Genomic DNA, 17,308 nt, shown 5'->3' on the forward strand with positions numbered 1-17,308 from the left:
ATATTGACACTGTTGCATGCACTTCATACATCAAATCATGTACTATTTATTGCAAATTTATTTCCTGTGTGCAATTAATTAAATAATATGCAGAAAAGTGCGAAGTACTCAGGTAATTTAATTCTATTTCACAACTACTAAGTTACTAAAAAGATTTATTAACAGATAAACACTCTAATAGGGTAGTATACAATTAAAATAACAGCATATGATATGTGTGTGTACACAATATTTACTAAGCATTATCTAGTTGGATAAACATGTACACAAAATAATGTACTCTAATAATCATTACTAATCGGATCATTTAATGTAAACAACATACTAATTACTAATGCATAGAATATGATGATGATGACGACGACATATTGATAACACTGCTGGTTGTCACACAGCTATTATGGAGGTAATCTATATTTAGAGCTAACATATTGGTTTAAATTAAATTATGTTACGTAAGTTAAGTTAAGTTAATGACTCTTAGTTAAGTTGATGGTATCAGTCATTGTTTTGTGACACTTATAGGTGTATACATTGGATATACATTTTGGCAACTGGCATTATATTTCATACTAGGCATTGGTTGTTATGTGGTTGGTGACATGAATGACAGTAACTGAGTTATATAATTAGTATACTGTGTGTGTGTGTGTGTGTGTGTGTGTGTGTGTGTGTGTGTGTGTGTGTGTGTGTGTGTGTGTGTGTGTGTGTGTGTGTGTGTGTGTGTGTGTGTGTGTGTGTGTGTGTGTGTGTATTCATATGGCTGTTTACTCAATTGGAAAGTGTCATCTCATAGCATTGGTACATTCAAGACACATTAATGCATGAACTACTATCGTCCTAGCAATGATGAGATAGAGGATAATTTCTTGGACAAGAAACTCCCATCTTTGCCTCATTTGATTCTAGTATATATATTGAGTAACTGGTATTTCATTGGGGTGGACAAGGTCTGTGGCTGTTGTTGTCGACAAGAACCGTCTGGCTTGCTGCATTCTGGGTGTTCTGACCATTACTAATGGCCATGTGAAGTACGGTATATGTTAGTCTGCATGTTAATATGGCAGCTATGGCAGAACCTAACGTGTGTGGTTGTACTTAGAAATGTGAGAGCGTCACCTGGGCCATCAAGCTACACCTGGTACTGAAATAATCCAGGTAGCCAAGCATGGTGTTTGTCCTTTTGTTGGCTATGTCACATTACTGGTATGTTTAGTATGGATATTTGTGATAACCATTTGCCTGTCTTGAATCTGTGTACTTTGATGATACAACTGTAGGTTGATGACACTTGAAAGACACCATGTATTTGAGACAACAGCAAAATCAACATGGTGAGGCAAAATGACCCGTAAGAGAAATGGTAGAATTAAAGCACAATTGTTATGCAGGTCCTTAATACTTCTAAAATGATCTGTTGCCAGCCAGCTGACAGTTGTTTGGCTGAAATTCTTTGTCAGCATTATTAATTAACAATGAGTTGATGTCTGCTACTTGTTATGAGTTCATTTGAAGCCATGCTCTAACTAGAAGAAGGAGTCATGATCAGTGAAACCTGCACTACTACAGAAATGGGAGTGATGAAAGTAGTCTTAGTTGCTAGTTGTACCAAGAGGACAGTTGTGTCTTCAGATGTGACTTTAGATAACTATACTTTGACAAAGTATTACATTGCCTTTAGCAATAAAGTGTTTGTCACTGCTTATCTTGCATATGCATTGGATGTCCACAAATAATCATGAGTCATCTGACTCTTGTTAGAACTATAATTATAATAACGTCCAAACATTGTGGTCAGATCTATAATTTGTGACTTGTAATAGACAACTTCCATTGTGTATGTGCAACAGCAGTAGTCGCTATTTCTTTTCTCACAGGATGCAGATCAGCATCTATACACATGATGCAGTCAAAACGTAGACAACAGCTATTGAATTAAATGAGAATTTATTTAATTCGCTAACATACCACAATGTATATTAAGTTCAAGACATGAGCACAAGCAGACTGTTTGATGAGGTACCGTATTTCTCCAAATAATTCGTTCCTGTCTGTGTAATTCCCTTAGTATACACCCACTGTGAATGTAATTACCTCTCCTGAATAGTAATAATAATAATAATATTAGTCACCGCCGTGGCTTAGTGGTTAGCGACAATGGCTACCACTCCATGGTTTGGGGGTTCAAACCCCAGTGACGACAGTAAATTGTGAAACTTGTCTGTCTTTCTTTCTCATGTTTCTCTAGCTTTATCCATGAGACTATGACTCGTTTCAGTCGTTGGGGAGTTTCTGTGGTCTGGCGAACTGTCCGTTGACGATGACGTCCAGTGCTTTCCTGGTGGTCGTTGATATCCACTAGGCGTGCTGTATCGAGTACGCGGTCACTGTAATGCCTGCAATCTATATCGAATTGGCTAGTCATTGATCGCCGTATGGACTACACGGAAACATGTACCCCGCTGGGCTCACCTGCCGGGTTGGTGGGCGCCCAGATGGGGGTAAAGACCCCACTTGCCCATTATGGAGGGGCATAACGACACATATTTTGATTCATACCGCTACAGGTACAGTGCCCTAGGCAAGACGAGCTACATAAGCGTAACAAGTAAAAATAGGTAGTAAACATAAAAGAATAAATAGAAGAATAATCAGACATAAATTAAGGTTTAATCCAGCTCTTGAAGTCCATGTAGGACAACACCATGACTCTTTTCCTTGTCTCATTGTCCACTGATTGCCACAGATTACCTTGAGTATTCAGAATGAACCCACTCTCTAAGTCATTATGAACTGATCTTCATAAGAAGGAGAGCTGGCTGGCAAGCAATAGATGTGCAGCTTCCCTGATAGGTTTGCCAAGAGTTTCCCCGCAATTCCCCATTCCTTGCACAGCATGGGATTGGTTAAGCAGTTCTTTAATTAAGTGTTGTGGCAACACAAGCCAGAAATGGATGTATGACTTGAGATGCTCGATTATGTCAAGGAGCATTTGCAATGCTAACAAAGGTGGCTGTAGCTCAACTACGAGGATTAATTATTACTGTTACTAAATTGTTACTAAACTGTTTTTGTGTGCCTTTTATTTTTTGCAGAGCACTTGGCAGTGGCTATGGAATTCAACGTCAGGCGTTGCTGGTAATGACAGACTATTGTTTATGAGCATGGTAAAGGAGTTGTTATTCGCAGATTCTTCCGAAAAGTTGCTTGCTGCTAGACGAAGAATTGACAGTAATGTAAAAGTTCAGCAAAACATTAAGTTTCAAAACAGGTTGCAGTGCTATTGGGAAAGGCGTGAAGAATGGTGTGTTAGCCTTAGAAAAGATTTTATAACTGGAGGAAACAACACAAATAACTACTCCGAGGCAGCAATTCACATTACTAAAGATATAGTATTTGATCGACTGAAGGCCTACAACAGTATCCAGATGTTCCAATTTTTTACAACAACAATGGATCTCTACTACCAAAAATTTTTAAAAATGGAAACGTAAAATAAAAAATAAAAAATTTAAATACCAAAATTAAGAATTCCAATTTTAAAATTAAAACTTTAAAACTTTATATAAAATTTGAAATCAAAATATTAAAATTTTAAATTTAAATTTTAAAAAATTAAAAAATATGCAAAATTTTAAACAAAAAAACATAAACGTAGAATAAAAAATTTAAATACTAAAACCCTTTTTAAAATTAAAAATTGAAAATTATAAATTATAAAGTATGAAATTTAAAATGGACGAAAGACTCATGGCAGAGAGCACTGACTCATGGGTTAGCCTTGAACTTCCAGACCAGACAGCGCGCGAACTCTAGGTTTAGGGCGTGTAATCAACTAGTCCGCGTCAAAACTATTGACACATTTCCGGTTTAGTTGTACTATTTTTGGAAAGTCTTCTTGCTATGTACTAGGAAACCAGCGCCAAATTTTCTCAAACAGCTGAAAAGCTGTCACAGAAACTATTCCATAGTCTGCGCATCCGCCTAAAGAACTTTTCCGTCGTCAAATGAGTCGTGAAAGACAACGCCGCGATATTCTGTCACTATACCGCTCTGGTGTGCCAAGCAGCCATCTATGATCTCCCAACTTTTACGTGTTTCTCGCTCTAATGTTTACTGAACTCTCAAAAGATTGGACGCTGGAGAACGTAGAGCTTAGCTTCCCGTGGAAGACCAAAAAACTATGTGAAAACCATCGATCAGCCTAGTGAACATGACGCAGACAAGGAACAACGAAATCAGCAAACAAACTTGTCCATCAGCTAGCAGCGCAGGAAGGACTTGTCGTCATTCCTTCCACCAGCAGAAGAGAACTTCATGACTCAGGCTATCGCTATACTATGCCTAAGAAAATTCCGCTAGTGGAGCTAAAAAAACGAGATTCTGGGCCCGTCACGGTCTTTATTGGCCCGCTAACTCACCAGATCTTGCACCAATAGAGAACCTCTGGGCGGTCATCAAGCGGTGTGTTGAGCTTCCTACGTCTCAAAACGTTCATGAACTTGAAGACGCAATCCAGGCGGAGTGGCAGTTGCTCACGCCTTGTGATCTGTTGCCGTACATCGAACGCATGTGTAGCCGAACGCGCCTTTGTGTAGCTAGCGGGGGAAATGTTATCAAAAAAATGAAAGGAGGACAGAAGCTACTGATGCGCACTTGTGTGTTTCCAAAAGTCTAACGAACCTACGAGCATATACAATATTTCTTTTCTATCTAGAAAACGTACGTCACGTGAAAACGATGCGTTTCTGCTCACGCTACCCATGGCCACGCCTCTAAGCGTAAATGTGCCAATAGTTTTGATGCGGACTGTATATCATGTAATGTCTAGAATATCAATAATACACCCTCCAGCCAATCATTGTGTCATTCTGGTGCTTGTACATGACATCAAGCGTCATCACGTGACTCACTTCCGGCTTCAAGCAAATATCTTTGCATGCAAAAAGCATCAAACGTCCCATTCGGCCTGCCGTCGGGTTGGTCACTCTCATCAAGCTTTGCTAAAAAAAACAAAAAAAGAATTTAGTAATACTCAAAGATGCCTTAACTACATCATACATTTCCTCCGCACAAACATTACAAATCGAAAGATAAGTTCAGGCAAGTTGAAAGGGGGTGGAAGGCAAGTTCTGTCTTCAAAAGATTGGACAACTTCCAGCCACTGGAACTTCCATAATGACTCTGCATCAGACTGTACTTTGTTGAAAGTGTTGCTAACAACAATTAACAAGATGAAATTAGAATAAAGTACTAGAGTATAGATTAATTGAGTAAAGGTTTAGTACTTGAAAATGGCAATGAGAAGGTTGAGCAACAGAATATTTGTTAGGACAAGGTAGAACGCCAATAGAATAAAAGCAAGAGGTTCTTTCTCAGGGCAAACGTTGTCTGGCACTTGGATTGTCTGATTTAGAGACGCAAAGGAAGACAGTTTAACGCACGTTCCTTCCACACCACCTACATGACAGCACCAGCTACAGATACTGAACATAGGGATGGTTTATTAGCAGTATATACACTAACTCTAGACGCAACTTTAGTTCAACAGCATGCCACCATGCCAGTGATACAAACGCTACAGTTTTAATTTATTCTAATTCACACACTCACACACATGCGCACACGCCCATGCAAACATACAGATCATTATGCAGCGATAGGATATCAAACTCTGCACGCCTGCTCTGTTCCTTCTAGATGATTGTTTTTAGATGGCTTTCTGGTTGCAGAATAATTCAACCATGATAGAATGAAAGTTGGTTTGTCAAAAAGAAAAGTTCAAATAATGCCTGGCACGTCACAGTCTTCCTATTCAGTATATCTTGATCTGCATGTATAGTAAAGAGTAAACGTTAATTGACAAAAAATGGCCTACGGTCTAGTGACACGTGCATGTAATGCTGGCCAAGTCGTCAAATGGCTTGAATTTTAACTAAAAGAAACAGAGCAGACGTCCAAATTGAGCCACGCCCCACATGTGATGTACATCAATGTGCACGTCTTCCGTAACATGCATGAACAAACCACTGTATTCTTCCAAGAACAAATGTCCATATATCTGCCAGTAGGGTATGTAAAAAATCTTGAAGAGAATATCAAAAGACCATTCCTGGTGAGGAAACAGCAACATTTCCGAAGCAATGCCGTATGCCACCAAACAAACAAGCAAGAGTCCCACAAACAACACCACATCAATGATCTACAAACAAGAGTGTCTCTTACTATAAATAGTGTCACTGCTATAACGAATTTGTGTGACTGATTTACCATCTTGTAGATCATTGTCAGTCGAGGTCCCATCGTTGAATTGACACGAGCCAACTCCATCCCCCTGGCAAAGTAGAGACACACAGAGATGCTCAGCAACATTCGTGCCCATCGAAATCCAATCGGGTAGCCGTCAGCTTCGTCATGAGACATAAAAAAACGCAAACCAAACCCAACAATGTAGAGCAAAAAGGCAGAGACTTTGGTGATGACCGAAAGACTGGGTAAAGATAAGACCAGAATTTTGGTTTTTATCCGAACTATATAAACCCACTGAAACAGCTAGAAAAAACACTCATTCATTTGTTTATCAAATACTGCAGAGATGCATCTAGAGTTTAGATGACTAAATTAATTAATTGTCCCTCTTAATATCAAACTTACTTGACGTAAATCTTCATAAAAAATTGAAAGCACCCAAGCGAGTGACAATCCATCAGCTGACGTGCATTCGCCCTGTTGCCACCGGACAAGCATACTGTAGCTGAAAATGGATACAAAAATAACGTAGAACAACTGCACACATAAAGAACACGCGTGAGCAATAGCAAGGTACAGCTACCTTGACAAGGTACTTACTAAATAGAGCCAGAACTTCACAATGGGACTGCTGTAGAATGCAGTAAAAGAGATGCCACCACTGCTTTTGTCCTTTTTCTTGATGAGAAAAGGTATGAGAAGCGGAAGGAGCACACATGAAACTATCTGAACATCGCCGTTCATTAATTAATTGAAATTGACGGAATGTAAAGCCGAAGCAGTAATATAGACAAAAGAAAGCTAGCAAATAAGACCATGGTTATACAACCGAACTGTGTACCAGCCAGCCAACATGCCTGGACTCAGCTCCTAGAGTTGGTTCAAAACAAACAGACAAACAGACAGACAGATTTGCTTAGATAGTGTATAATAGCTCAATGTTTGAAAATATATTATTGACAGACAGACAGACAGACAGACAGACAAACAGACAGACCAGACAGACAGAAAGACAGACCAGACAGACAGAAAGACAGACAAAAAGACAGACAGAGACAGACAGACAAACCAATAAACAAACAAAACCAAAACAGACACACAAACAAACAGATCGACAGACTACTAGATGACTTAAATAACCATAACGATCAACATGCACTCACAACCAGATGAACAAACAAAAAAGAGAATGCAGCAAATGAATACATAACCAAATGTACAAGCAGCAATCAAACGTCAAACTCAATCTAACACCATCAGCATTACATAACCAAACGTTAGGCATCCGGCTGCATCTAACCTTTATCCTTGAGGTCATTGTTTCCATGTCTCCTGTCCAAGTCTCGTTGACAATTGTCTGAACGCACTCGTGAGCAACAAACTTAAGATTACGAGCCTCTGAAGCCAGTGTCACAGCAGACACAGAGCTCCATTCTGCTGAAGGTTTCATGATGAGGCTCTGTGTCATAATAGGATCCTGACTGTAGCATACAGACATGAGTTTCTCAGCTCGTTCTGCCCACATTCTATATACACATTGACTGTTACACACCTCAAATTTCTATACCATTGATACATACTCTTGTTGCTCATTCAATGTATCCCATGCCTGCACACGAAGAGCACCACCTTTCAAGAGTCTACCTGTTGACTTGATAATAATACTGGCTGCCAAGGCAGCTGCGATCGGATTCCTGCAAGCTGTCCAGAATACTTCTGCCAATTTCCAGTGTTGTGTCAATAGTGCCCACAGGAACAACTTTTTGGTGCCGCTGGTGAGGCACTTGTTTGCTTTCAAAGAATGTCCAAATAAGTCAGAAACACTCCTATCAGTAGTAGTGTCGACGTCTGTTAATTCGGTGCCACCCTGTAGCACAGCATTACAAGCTATGAAATCATTAATTAATTAAATAGACCACTAGTAACAACAAATTCTCTACTTCTTGTTTAATTAATATCTTGCCTAGTAAAGCTAATCATGACAGTAGTAACTTTGTTGACATCTATTGTATAATTAGAAGTTAATTGGACTGCCTCGGCTAATTATTCTCGGGAAGCACTCAGACTCTCGGTAATTTATTTGATAATATGCCTCCCAACCATAATTTAAGTTAAGTAATATTAGTATGAAACCTGCACTAAATAATAATTAAAATTGGCAAGGTTTGATGGAATTGATTTAGTAACACATTACAGGCATGTATTTATATTAATGACTGACACTATGAAGTTGCATGGCTGGTGCCGTGTTTTTGACACTTACTGCAAAATAGGTCGCATCCCTTTGTATTGTGTTTAAAAGTCTAAAGTTTTAGTAATTGCATGTCTGTTCATTATAAGTGAGTCAGAATTTGTGTTGAATGCTTATGACCTCAACAGTCTGTTACTGTCTACAAAATATTCAAAATATTTGTCAGAGATGACTACTCTCAAGACGAACACACAGTTGTATAGAAATTGAATCATAGTTGGTGTCGTAACTTGTCTCCAGTTCCTCGTGACTAGCAAATTGTGGAAAACCATATTGCTGATATGACAACCCTAATGCATTTCCATATTGTGATGATGCACCCCACCAAACTCATCTTGAGTTCAAACTCAAAACAATAAGAAAATGGTCAACTCGCTCTTCTGTGAAAATCACCTTTAGTTGTAGACAGAAAAACACCAAGACTGCCTCTGTTGCCAGCTTTGTTACCATTTGGATAATCACTAACGTACATGTGATACCCATGATAAAGGTAAAATGTATCGCTTGGAATTACTTCCAGACCACTCTTCTCCTCTTTAGATTCTTTCATTTTCATTTCCAGTCATCTATTTTCCACATAAACAAAAACTGTCTCAGTACCTGTGGGCAAGAGACAGGCTTATCCTGTGCCATATCTCTGTAGAAAGCTGTGCTGTTGCTACTGTCAGCTCACATCTAGTGCCTATAGCTAGCTGTCAGTTTATCTGTATAGCAAATCACAGTTCAATGGTAAAATACAACTAGCAAGCAAAACTGATAAGCAAGCAAAACTGATAAGCAAGCAAAACTGATAAGCAAGCAAAACTGATAAGCAAGCAGTCACTACTAGCTCATATAGTTAACTGGCATGATACTTTCATTATTCACCCTTTGCAAGCAAAGCTACTATACACTGTAATCAACTTTCACATACCAAGATGCGCTGTTGACTTGCCAAATCAGATGAAGAATTAGAGATAGAATTAGCTGTGAGCTAAAACACAAAAAGTTGTCTCCAAGATATGATAATCTGCCAAAGTTCCTGATGCTACACCTACTTCTGTCAACCTGTTTTCTACAAATTTCTCAAAATCAATGACTCCCTCATCTAAAAATAACTGTACAAATCTATAATGATCGTCATTTCCTAGCGCCTTAGTCAACAATTCTTTCCAGTCAGCATATTCAAGCTAAAAATAATCATAATTATTACAGACATTGAAAACGTGAAATGTGCAGAAAAAGAAATTTTAATCCACTGTGTCTGTGTTGATGCCCTGTGATAGAAACTCATCACGCACAATGTCCGCACGATTCCAAACCATGGCTAGTTTGACAGAGTCTTTCAGAGCTCTTTCTCTTTCTACAAAACACTTCTATTAAATCACTTCATGCAAACTGCTAAAAATATGCCATCAAGTACACTCCAAAGCAGAAGAAGCAAGCAAGTAAGCAAGCAAGAGGTAGACAAACAGTTAACTCACTATGACTCAAACGAAACAATTGCATCAATATGACATAGTCCAGCTGACGAAGAGAAGGACTCATGGAGCTGTCCAGTGGATCGAAGACGATTAAAAGTTCATTGTTCTAAAGAAATCCATTCGAATAAAGATAATTAGCACATTAAATACACTTTAAACTAGCTTTGGCTTGAAGTCCTTCTTCCACCAAAGATGTGATTTCTGTCACAAATGTCTGGTTTCCTGCCTCCTTGAATTCACTCTCAGTAAACACTTCCTTTGTGTAGTTTTCAAGATCTCTCCAGTCATCATCGGCCCAAGTAAATTCGTACTTCTGACCACACGGCTGCACTCTTAAAAACAAGAACAAACATATAATACTTTCTATCAATAATGTGCATAATTTATATAAACTGGCGTTTTGCACGGCTGATGGCAAATGCAATTACATCTGCACACCGACCAGTGCCTTTGATGATGATTACTGGTATTTCCTGATTCAGAGACTGTCTCACAGTCGTGAGGGAGTCTGGTCCTCCGTTGAGTAAACAAGTCACAACGGGTACACGATTTTCATGAGAAAAGTCTAAAGCAAACAAACACAAACTGCAAAAACAGCAAACAGTCAATGCAAATGAGATAACAAACTATTTGATCGTAGCTTTACTTTGCATATTGTTTGCTTGTTTATATTGTTTATTTACCCAAGGAAAACAATTCTTACTATATTTCCTGATTGCTTGGTTGAATCCGCTATGCCACTCCTGATGGGTTCGCTCAAGTCTCATAGTTCCATCATCAACCAACAAAAAGTATGAATGGTTCGGATCTAGTGACTTAACATTCGAATTTCCTGTTTTTTCCGATGAGTTGTACTCAACTGTATCCTTTTCACGATCATGGTCTCCTATTAGCTTTGTCAAATTGTACACACGTCCCCAAGTGCAAATGCCAATACAAGTAATTGATTGACAGCTCTCTGTACCGGCATTGCTAAGCAATGCCTTTCCAACAAGTTTCATAACACCACTGTGTTCGCCACCTGTCATCACCCATGCACCACTGTCTTGACACATCTTCCTCAAACCTGGATTCAATGCAGAAAGCTATAGAAGATCTCAGTACTTACAAATGCTCCATCACATGCCTCTTGCAAACACGTCTTTCAGTTGAGAGTCAAAGCGAAACGTCCTTGCTCCTCCAGTCACACTGATAACAAATTTTGGTTCAGGAATTTCCCACTCATTGATCAGTATTTTTATGACTGTATTGCAGTCACTGTTGTCAGCCAAACGAACATACTGAAAGAATAAAAAATATTTACTGTTGTCTCCAACAATAACTCTATATTAAAGACAAACTGCATGACAACCTAAAACGTTTTCATTAATTAAGACTATTATAAAAATAGACTCTTAAATTAAGAACAATGTCTTTCTGTGTATAAATAAAAAACTTAATAGTTTATAGCATTATATGTTCCTATTTAACGTTGGGATGAGAGTCAGCCGCCTCAACAGTTTCCTTATAATCAGCATGATTTACAGTAACACTACAGCAATTTGTAAAACATTGTTGCAGAATAGTTGAAGGTATTTGTAAAATATCATTAATTGAATAATGCTTCCATTCCTTCCAAAATTTTGACAACCAGGCTGTATTTAGTGTTCTTACATGTACAACATATCTTCGCGTGGGTCTAACTGTGTAGAGTCTGCCTATATAGCTGTAACAGATAAACCTGATAAACAAAAAAAGACAGACAGGCAGGCAGGCAGGCAAGCAAGCAGGCAGACAGACAAGCAAGCAAGCAGACAGACAGGCAAGCAAGCAGACACAGACAGACAGACAGACAAACAGACAGACAGACAAACAGACAGACAGACAAACAGGCAAGCAGGTACACAGACAGATAACCAGGCTGGCAGGTTGTTGTAATACAACATCTCGACAAAGTAGCTAGAACACACGAGTTTTCATAAGTGCTTCACAAGTGAAGATCAAATATATAAACACTGTCTCTGCTAGCTACATTATCCTCAATTAGTCTATTTCTTGAAAACTTAGACATGCATGCACTTTTCTCAAGTCAACTTTGGTGTTATACATTTTTGAAAAGTCACAAAAAAAGTTGGCAAACTGGCCAGCAGGCAGACAGACAGACAGGTACTTTATTCTCATATAGACTCTACTTGTACATATGCTAAGACTTTGTAAAGTAAACGAGTCCTTGCAAACAACAACATCATAAATTAACTAATGGACTTGGCCTTGAATGTCAAAGTCAAATCACCACGACTGGGTGACAATGTTGAAAGTTTTCTGAGGAATACTTTGGCATTACATGTTTGTAGCTAAAATTGTAGAAAATCTTATTCTCCAATACGTCATGAGATGAAAGCATTAAAATTGGCTTCTAGATTTACTGACTGTTGTAATAAATGTTGCAAAAATACTCTGCCTTTGTGCACCACCTCCCAAACGTTCTATCACAAGAGAAACTCATCTTATCCATACCCTCCTGGGTTCTTCTGAATTTTCAGTTTCTTTTCTTCTCTTGTCGTAGCAGCATGACCATTTTCCCTGACTCTATCGATTAGACAGACAAACAAACAGACAGACAGACAGACAGACAGACAGACAGACAGACAGAGGTGATTCCCCTAGTATTAGAACATTATGGGAGATGGGGGAAAATTGCAGAGAGCTATCTAAACACCTTGTTAAAAGATCAAGAGATGACAAAGGCCGACAAAATGCAAGTAAATTCAAAGACTACTGGAGGAAGTGAACTGCCATCAAACTGCAGCAGTGCAATGCTCGTGTGTTCCAAAAGAAGGCATCTGACATAAATAGCATTCCAGCATAAACAAGGACTTTATGTCCTTATAATCTTATAGAACTTGAAATCTGTATGGACTCGTAATTAGCCTTTATTTGCTATTGTACCATAGTTCATGTTTGAAAATATACTACCATTGACAGACAGACAGACAGACAGACAGACAGACAGACAGACAGACAGACAGACAGACAGATTGTTTTATTCTCTCCCAAACTGTAAAAGTAACAATCACAAAATGAAAGCATCCTTAGCACTAACAAAAACTACTGAAATGTCTAAAGTCATAGCTATTATCCTAATAAACATAGTGCTAAATATCTACATCAAAGAAAAACTCCTATATCTTACCTACATGCAATCTACTTATCTTCTTTAATATAACTCTAGCAATATATCTCTGAATAATTATAGAAATCTGTCTACGCCATCTCATCCTGAAGTCGGCTTCAGTACTTCTGCCTTCCAAATCTTTTGATTTTTTCGAGAGTGAGTTCAGGAAGTTATCAGCCTCTTGCCCCCACAACCCAAAGTGTTCAAATGACCAGAGGAACTAAGTTAGGTATTGTGCCATCCTGAACTGACAGAACTTCGTATTTGCTTTTCTTTCTCATCTCATGCCTCTCAGCTGCATAGCCTGCCTCTCTAGATGCTCTATTTAGGATGTCTTTTGCTCCAAAGGTGAGCCATGCTTACACCCAACTCTGTGCTTGATTCATATCGTATATCAAAAGATCGAGGTGATTCTCAGATTCTGGATATTGTTCTCTTGGCTTCTTGTGATGATGCAGTTGGAGCTTGTTCAAACAACTGCACCATCCTGACACTATAGAATCGTGTTGCCAGACTGGTTCTCCGCCAAACTTGCAGGTGAGAAGATGATACCCAGTTCCATCCAATTCTACTCCACATTCACATTTGTTTATGCATGACTTAAAAGGCATTGGTAGACCGAGCCTCAGAAAAGATGCAAGACAGAAATCCTTTGCAATAAGTGCGTACCTATCTGAGGATGGTACGGCCTCTAACCAAGCCACAGACCCCCTACCTTGAGCAGAACATAATCTTGCAGCATCCCTTCTGTGAGGTGCAGAAGACAGACAATGAGCTGCATTCAAGAGGCCAATTTCTGAGCTTAGATTGTGCTGAAGCTTACCCTTTGTAGCTGAAAGGGTTGACAATGATTGCATGAGGCCTCGGTGTTTCATATTATCTCCTAATCTAATTGGAGGCAAGGACTTGACAACTGAATGAATGTTAAAGCCAAGTGAAGATGACGTGGAATCGTTTTCCACCAGATGTTTGAATATGTTGTAAAAGTGAGAAAAAGCTATTAGGCAAATCTTTGACAGATTGAGCCCATGAAGAGACGTATGCCAAGCATTTACTCTTGTTGACTTCAGATAAGCCAAACCCACCCAATTTGATGTTTAGTGAGGCTTGATTCCATGTGAAATCATCAATAGAGTCTAAACCCAATATCTGGGCAAAGATAGACCGGGTCGATGGCATCATGTAGTTTCGCAGCATATTCAAAAGAATAACGAGACAGACAGACATGCAGACCAACAAAGAAACAGACAAACAATTCTCTAACCAGATAAACAGACGGAACCCAAGCAATAAAATAATTAGGTATACATTGTACAAGTAGACTACATTGATAACAGAAATAAACATGTGCAAGTATTTAGTCAGGCATACATCCATCAACTATCGATTATATATAACGATTAATTAATTAAGCATCTGAAGAAATTAAGATACAATTACTATACAGACATCGCTCTACCCAGATCTCTTGATTCACTTACCTTTGCATTCTTTTTGTGCACGTGAGATGCAGCTGCAGGACCAACGAAACGAATTTGCCCGTACGAGCAGGTCGTTTCATACCTGAATTTGCTTCCCGCTCGCAGCCATGCAGCGTGTCGCTTCTTCCTGTCCGTTTCTCTTATTTGCGGTCGCACTTGCAAGTGCCGAAACGTGCCGACTAATTTCTCTTGTCCGCAGTACAAACATCTAAACGGTGGCAAGCGAAGTAGACAGTTACATAACCGTATTGCTGCGTATATTCGTACACACGAATTTTACTTCGGCTGGGGTCCCGGCTCTTCCGGTCCTACAACAAAGGCTGCACACTTCTCGATCTCGCATTTCTTAAGATCTCGAACAGACATGGCACTTTGCGAGAGTCGATTGCAAGCTAAAAATGAGAGTGTACCTGGTATTCAACGTTCCATGAATTACTTAACCTTGTAGGGCTTAATTAACTTACCGTGCCACGTGCTACTTGCGTGGGTGTACCTGGTGGAACAGCTCAAACGAGCAACAATGGACTAGCATGCGCAAAAGGTAATTTTTTTTGTTCACAGAATGTAATACTCGTGCAATGATAAAATTTTGAAGCTCGGAAACCTATAGTTAGCAGGAATTTTTTTAGTTCGCATAGCTTAATTAATTTCTCGAGCACGTCATTAGATGGGGCCAAATCTACAGAGCCGCTCCCAAGAAATATATTAGTTTCTGGTCCGCAATTCCATAGAATTTGACGCAGGCGAGTTATTATTATTATTTTTCTATGTGTAGTGCTCAACCAGATCAGTCTGGTTTGTAAAGTCTATTACAAGTACCGGAAGCAAACCCTGCTTCAGAAGTACTTAGACCATCACGGCTGTCTAGAAAGAAGACATGACTTTACGAAGGATCCGAGTAGAAACCAGAAGCACTGTTTTCTGTAAGTGCTGCAGGTTGTGATGACCTGGAATAATGTCTAGCCACCGTGCAATACCTGCGTGCACCGGCGTAGCATGGTCCTCATGTTTGGGGGGGGCTAATATTTAGGCCGAAAACCAAGGCCATTTCTCACATGAAAAGCCACGCCCATTTTCTACTTTTCTAGCTCGCAGTTTGTATACATCTAACTAAGTAAATGTTATAAATTTCAGGTTACAAACAAGCTGCGGGACTGATTGCCGTCATGCAATGTGCGTATAAAGGAGTGGAAACACTGTTACAGTCCGTGCCAAAAATGTTTTCATGGCTCGCTGCGCTGGTCAATTGCAAATTAAATTGCATTTCGATTATAATAGAACCTAGAAGACCAATTCAGTGCAAACGACGTTGACCAATTTTAGCATTTTGTAATCTAGCGAGCAATATAGGTTAGCTAGTTATATTAGCTAGAATAACCTGTGGAGAAAGTACCGTGGAGTGCAAGCAAATCATTAGGTAGCGGAGCCGCAGGAAATTCCATTCTCCTGTCAATCGGATTGTCGACCTTAACTACACTTACTCAATTAGAAATAATTGATGGATAGGCTTCTGCATGCTTTTTTGATGCGGTCTTCTTCGACTCTTCCGTTGCCGGATAGCGTAGTAAACGTCTCAAATAGGTGATGGTCATGCGCACTTTCCGTGTCCACGACTTCTCGACACTGGTTTTATCATACTGAAATGATGATGTGTAGTGTCAAAGAGGTAGAGTCAATTAACGTCGTCGATCGTCAACATACTACTTTGAGATTAAGCGGACTGTCACCGTTTAGTAACTTAAAATTATAGTTTTGCTTGAAGCGGAATGACACGCCCAAAATGTTTGGGGACTAAGCCTCCCCAGCGCCCCCCCCCCCTCCCCCGACGCTACGCTGGTGCTGCGTGCACTGTGCCCAAAGCTCCCAAGACCATCGGAACCACCAGTGTTTGACAATGCCACATTATGTGTCGTTATGCCCTTCCATATGAGCAAGTGGAGTCTTTACCCCCATCTGGTCGCCCACCAACCCGGCAGGTGAGCTCAGCAGGGTACATGTTTCTGTGTAGTCCACACAGCGATCAATGACTAGCCAATTCGATATAGATTGCAGGCATTACGGTGACCGCGAACTCGTAGACAGCACGCCTAGTGGATATCAATGACCACCAGGAAAACACTGAACGTCATCGTCAACGGACCGTTCGCCAGACCACAGAAACTCCCCAACGACTGAAACGAGTCATTAGTCTCATGGATAAAGCTAGAGAAACATGACAATGAAAGACAGACAAGTTTCATAATTTACTGTCATAATTAGCCCCAAACCACGGAGTGGTAGCCATTGTCGCTAACCACTAAGCCGCGGCGGTGACTTATTATTATTATTATGTTTATGTTTATGCTACGCTCACCAAATAAATTTCGATGATATTGTGAAGACAAAATATGCAGCAATATATTAATGTCTATTGCAAATCTACTAACCATGATTTGACTTCACGGTTTTCATATCCGTACCAAACGTACAAGTATACGGCAACGATGACGTAAAGTATTTACAATTTGCACAATTTTTAACAGTTTCATTGGACTTGCAGTATCCAGTGTTGTACTGCGCATGAGAATAATAATTTTCTTGATCTGAGCTATAAAATCATGGAGGCAGCGACCAGATACTTCTTGAAGTGGCCTAAACAGGAACACCAATGCTAATTAGCTAGCCTCCCAAGCCAGGCTTTCCTCCGTTGTGCGACCTCACGTGCTGTTTG

General features: G+C 39.6%; 1 protein-coding gene and 1 long non-coding RNA gene across 3 annotated transcripts; one reads left to right on the top strand and one right to left on the bottom strand.

The window, feature by feature from the left end:
• Window positions 1-771: 771 nt before the first annotated feature.
• Window positions 772-1,527, top strand: LOC134184426 (uncharacterized). Of its 2 annotated transcripts, XR_009970664.1 has the most exons (4): window positions 772-1,031; window positions 1,103-1,206; window positions 1,281-1,334; window positions 1,392-1,527. It is a non-coding gene; the product is annotated as an uncharacterized LOC134184426 (long non-coding RNA). The 2 variants fall into 2 exon arrangements; XR_009970663.1 differs by having other exon boundaries at window positions 772-1,206.
• Window positions 1,528-4,646: 3,119 nt separating this feature from the next.
• On the bottom strand, window positions 4,647-15,029 carry LOC134184078 (transient receptor potential cation channel subfamily M member-like 2). Its single transcript, XM_062651684.1, has 19 exons — window positions 14,879-15,029; window positions 14,599-14,806; window positions 11,090-11,243; window positions 10,667-11,029; window positions 10,357-10,528; window positions 10,127-10,295; window positions 9,964-10,069; window positions 9,733-9,842; window positions 9,538-9,669; window positions 9,414-9,473; window positions 7,830-8,116; window positions 7,550-7,775; window positions 6,850-6,975; window positions 6,655-6,786; window positions 6,271-6,552; window positions 6,028-6,202; window positions 5,289-5,460; window positions 5,062-5,216; window positions 4,647-5,003 (listed from the first exon to the last, which is right to left on the bottom strand). The coding sequence occupies exons 1-19, from the start codon at window positions 14,962-14,964 to the stop codon at window positions 4,891-4,893; spliced, it is 3,228 nt and encodes a 1,075-aa protein (XP_062507668.1). The 5' UTR covers window positions 14,965-15,029; the 3' UTR covers window positions 4,647-4,890.
• Window positions 15,030-17,308: the final 2,279 nt, after the last annotated feature.

The sequence above is a fragment of the Corticium candelabrum genome, chromosome 9, assembly GCF_963422355.1.
Source record: "Corticium candelabrum chromosome 9, ooCorCand1.1, whole genome shotgun sequence".
Classification (NCBI taxonomy): domain Eukaryota; kingdom Metazoa; phylum Porifera; class Homoscleromorpha; order Homosclerophorida; family Plakinidae; genus Corticium; species Corticium candelabrum.

Coding starts and splice junctions, on each gene's coding strand:
- LOC134184078 (XM_062651684.1), bottom strand. CDS start 14,964: ATGTCTGTTCGAGATCTTAAGAAATGCGAGATCGAGAAGTGTGCAGCC. Junction 6,203..6,270: donor TGACAATGATCTACAAGATG/GTAAATCAGTCA, acceptor TCTTGTTTGTAG/ATCATTGATGTGGTGTTGTT. Junction 5,461..6,027: donor GTTCTTGGAAGAATACAGTG/GTTTGTTCATGC, acceptor GCTGTCATGTAG/GTGGTGTGGAAGGAACGTGC.